This window comes from Gekko japonicus, unplaced genomic scaffold (assembly GCF_001447785.1).
Source record: "Gekko japonicus isolate JY-2015 unplaced genomic scaffold, Gekko_japonicus_V1.1 scaffold325, whole genome shotgun sequence".
Classification (NCBI taxonomy): domain Eukaryota; kingdom Metazoa; phylum Chordata; class Lepidosauria; order Squamata; family Gekkonidae; genus Gekko; species Gekko japonicus.
The window spans coordinates 816,162-821,159 of NW_015164674.1; the positions used below are offsets into that span (position 1 = coordinate 816,162).

Below are 4,998 nucleotides of genomic sequence, written 5' to 3' on the forward strand. Positions count from 1 at the left end.
ATTTTTTAAAGCATGTAGCAAGTTTCTGGAATTACAGAAATCATAGTTATAGATGTATTTGCAATCCTAGGGTTGAATCCAGATTAAATGTTTCACTAGCTCCCTATTCCCACTGCAGATCACTGATCTCCACAAAACGCTGCTCCTGGGGAATAAGAGACCCTCAGGACCACAATGAGGGGATCTGCAGTGGGAACCAGTGGATATTGCTGGATACAACCCCTAGTGTGATAGCTGAGGTTGGCAAAGAGAATCAAAAGTTCAGTGTTATTAATTACAAGCTGAAAAGGGCCTTTGAGGTTAACCTCCTCTCAATTGAATAACTTGTATATCCTACCCCACCACTCAACACCCCTCCCTCCAGATTCTCTAAAGGGATCCAGATGGCTGATTTCTCCTAAAGCTCAGCTGCTCTCAATTTTCTGTCCTTTCTACGGGTAAGTTGAAATGATCCTGCCTTTGTGGGTACTGGGGGATGCTCCCAAGCAGGTAGAGCTCCCCTACCTTGTTTGTGTGTGGCCCTGTTGTGCAGCTTTCCCAGAGGACCCAGCCAGTTTATCATTTAAACAGAGAATGATGAAAGTTGGAACTCCACAAGGAACTGTGGAGAAGACAATTTAGAAATTCCCCACAACTCCACTTAACCATAGGTTAAGAGTGAGAAGCACCATGAGGAAGACTCAGACTGTTTTGGCGTGGACTAGAACCCTGATTGACAAGTGGACCACTCACACCATGTCTAGAATAGTCATGTCTTCAGATCACACATGGTAACACCATACCATTGTTAGGTCACTTCATAACTCCGGCTAGTGCAAAATGCGGTGGCGTGCCTGCTGACTGTGTTGCCTGTGTGGGCACACATTCGGCCAGTGCTACACCAATTGCATTGACTACCGGTTGAGTACCGGATCTACTTTCAGGTACTGGTATTAAGCTTTAAAGCCCTATGTGGCCTGGAACCGACATACCTGAAGGACCGCCCTCTCCCCATATGTATGCCCAGAGAGCTTTGCGCTCTGCAGATCAGGACCTGCTTGTGGTCCCCAGCCCAACAGATGTCAGCTTAGCCTCGAGTAGAGTCAGGGCATTCTCTACCCTGTCCCTGGCCAGGTGGAACATGCTCCCACTTGAGATCAGGGCCCTGAGAGACTTGTTACCATTCTGCAGAGCCTGCAAAATGGAGCTGTTCCACCAGGACTTTGGCTGAGGTGGTGGGCATCCAATAAAAGCTTGGCCACCCTTGCTAAAGCTACCATTTCCACATGGCCCAGGCTAAGAAGATCTAGAGACCAATGGCATGAGCTGGCAATCTCTGCACAAGGATAAATAGTCTGTTCTGTTTTAATCTATGCTGTTTTTAAACTGTCATGTTTTATATTTATATTTAATATCAAGGAACTAATGATATCTTCAAGGAACAGAGTGGGAGGGAGATTTGGATCAGGGAAATGGCAAGGTAGGAAAGCACTACACACCCCTCCCACAGTACTACTTTCATGATCAAACTGGCCACTCATCACATTTATTCTGACACTTAAAAAGAGATTTCCTGATTATAGGTGTCTTATAGCATATCTAGCTTGGCCATGAGACATTTTTCTTACTTAAACTTTTATTCTCTCTTCATTTTAACACCTGAATACATTATCTTCAAAGTGTGTAGCTCTTACAGGAACTGTTGTTTCTGTTCTGGATTTGCCTTCTTGGATAGAGGCAGTGACTCATGAGCTGATGTAGGAGAATCCTCTTTTGAGGATGCATAATTCTCCTGCATAACCATATCATAGGGATGCCAGCCTCCAGGTGGGATCTGGGAATCCCCTAGAATTACAGCTCATCTCTAGACTACAGAAACCAGCTTTTCCTGGAGAAAATGCATGTTCTAGGGTGCGTTCAGATGGGGCATTTACAACGGTTTAGGTGCTGGTTGGAATCGGTGTACTTACCAGCGTTCACACGTAGAACATCTGCCTTCCGTCCCTAACCGTTGTAAAGAGCTTTAAACCATTGTATTCTGCCACTAGGTCCCCAAGTGGTGGTATCCTGAGTACAACGGTTGTAATCGCTTTACCCCCCCCCCCCGTCTGATCGCTCTCCACGGGTGTCTAGCCACTTCCGTTCGGAAGCCTGAGGCTTCCGATTTTCGCCCACCATTTTTTTTAAAGGTCGGCAATATGCGCTGCGGTGGCTCAAGTGGTTAAGACGCTGAACTGCAGGCTGTGGAAGGTCAGTAGTTCAGCAGTTTGAGACCCAGGTGCCGCAAGACGGAGTGAGCTCCCGTCTCTAGTTCCAGCTCCTGCCAACCTAGCAGTTCGAAAGCAAGAAATTGCAAGTGGATAAATAGGGACCACTTCGGTGGGAAGGTAACAGCGTTCCGTGCGCCTCGGTGTTTAGTTATGCCGGCCACATGACCACGGAAACGTCTTCGGACAGCGCTGGCTCTTCGGCTTTGAAACGGAGATGAGCACCGCAACCCTAGAGTCGGATTCGACTGGCTTTCAAGCAAGGGAACCTTTACCTTTACCTTTATCAAACCGCCTAGAAATGCAGCTATCCTCCGAGCCTACTGGCCTGCAGTCCATGAGACAACGAACTCGACCAACTTCACAGATGCAAATGTTCTTCGCTGTGTGTGAACAGGCATACAGCAATGGGATCCGCAGACAGGAGGTAAGTGTGATCGCGTTTCACCCAGCATAAACTGCAACAATTCCAACCGGAGCAGTTTATGCCGGCTGAAACGGCGCGTCTGAACGCACCCGTAGAGTGTGGATTCTATGCTATTGTACCCCACTGAGGTCCCTGTCCTCCACAGGCCCCATCCCCAAATCTCTAGGATTTTCCAAACCTGGATCTGGTAACCCTACCCCCATCCCCCACTGGTGGCCGGGGGGGACCTGGCAACCCTACCATATCAGAAAGATGGATGACTCAAATGCAGACTTACTTATCCCCAGCAGAGCTTCACTGAAATAAGGCAAGATCAGAGCACAGAGATACAGCAGGCAACCTCCTGTGTAGGTGGATACTTTGAGCTCATCAGAGTCTTTAATTTTCATTTAATTATCATGGCATGCTGGCAGCTTAGGAATTACTGATCTAAACTCAACCAAACCACCTTTGGTGCTAACTTTTTCTACCTCTGACTTGAAAAATACCTTGCTAAATGCAAACAAAAATCATTGTGTAAACTGTAATACATAACAATTTACTGATAACCTTCCAAAATTATACCATAATATTCAATACTTATTAAAGTTCCATATGAACAAAATGCTTCTAGGAATATTCAATATTCCAAATTATATGCATAACATCAAAGTGATATACAATCCTGCAGATCTTGCTACAGGCTCTTAAAGTCCTTGAAACAATCTCTTTGCTTATGCATTTGCAGCCAAAAAGTCTCTTTGTTTATTCATTGTAGAGTCTGGAAGAGTTGGACAGCGACTTGACATGCTATTCTAGATATAAAAACATGTCCGACTGATGTTCTTCTTCAGAGTTACATATCAAGCAATTAATATGGAACCAATGCCTTCAAATAATAAGATACAGCCATAACAGTCATTTCCCTGGAGCATACCACTTTCCAAACACTTTTAAAAGCCAACATAAGTGTTTGCCGGGTTGGAAAAGTATTTGGAAAGCAGTATGCTCCAGGGAAGTGATTGTTACTGCTGTATTTTATTATTTGAAGGCATTGGTTCCAGATTAATTGCTTGATATGCGACTCTAAAGAAGAACATTGGTTGGAAACTTTTAACATTCGGAATAGCACATCAGGTTGCTGTTTGTCTCTTCCAGACTCTACAACGAATAAACAAAGAGACTTTTTGGCCACAGATGCATAAACATGTCAAGGCCTAGAATGCAATCAATCTCACAAACACTCCTGTAGCAGCAAGATTTGTTTATTAGAAGAAAGAAAGGATCCAAGCATAGACAACTTTCATGACGGAACTGACTCCCAGATGTCAGTCCCGACAATATACTGAGAATAGGAAATCCCCCAAACACCCCTTAGCCAATCAAGGTGCCCACTCAGCCTGCCGAATGTTTGCTCTGCCCATACCACTGCCCCCTAACACTTGCATACTGATGGTTACACTATCTAGAAGCTGCTTAGTCTGCAAGGTCACATAAAATGATGAGATCACATTCTTCCCAAGGCACACTTGGGAGGCTTCTGCATGAGAAATGTTACACGCTGTCACTAACCAAGCAAAGCCGACATTCACTCTCCCCCCAATAGACAATAGAGATTTGCAAGGTTATATATCACTTTGATATTATCCATGTTATTCGGAATACTGGATATTTCTAGAAGCATTTCTGTGCATATGGAACTTTAATAAGGATTGAATATTATAGTATAATTTTGGAAGGTTATCAGTAAATTGTTATATATTATAGTTTTCATGGTGATTTCTGTTTGTGTTTAGCTAGCCTTTACACCATGTTCCCATCCTGTTTTGGTTTGAAAAATACCTTGACAGGCTGTATTCTGTTCTTCATAGTAAGTGCCTTCTGGGCATTCGTCCATGCATTCAGCATTATATAGAACAAAAGCATCATCAAGACACTTTGTGCAGTCATCAGAATCTGGGCCATCACATTCCTCACAGTGTTCATGACAGGGAAAACAGTGGATGGTGTCATCAAAGAAGCCAGACGGGCAATCATGTAAACATCTCTTACGGTGCAGCAGAAATGGAGGCTCACATACTTTGACAAAAGAGTAGAATATATCAGAATTTAACAAATAACACATTTTTCTTTTATATGCTACAAACTCTCTCCTTCAGTTTTCTAGATTTTGTTGCCTGGAAACTTTTGGAAAACTTTAATGTAGACCTGTGCTGCAACAGAGCTCTTCTGTTTCTGCTACCTGCTGCCTTTTGTGCTTAAGGATCAGACCATTTGCTAGGCCAATGCTTCTTACAAGTGACATCACAACCTGCTGTCACAGAATGAAATGATGGGAATGGAAAA

The 4,998-nt window shown here is 43.9% G+C and overlaps 1 protein-coding gene across 1 annotated transcript in view; it reads right to left on the reverse strand.

Moving 5' to 3' along the window:
• Nucleotides 1-4,998, reverse strand: part of PCSK5 (proprotein convertase subtilisin/kexin type 5) — a 491,368-nt gene that overhangs the window by 10,717 nt on the left and 475,653 nt on the right. Inside the window, exon 31 of the mRNA XM_015409257.1 lies at nt 4,495-4,731. Coding sequence (XP_015264743.1) covers nt 4,495-4,731 — 237 coding nt within the window. The remainder of the gene's footprint in view (nt 1-4,494; nt 4,732-4,998) is intronic.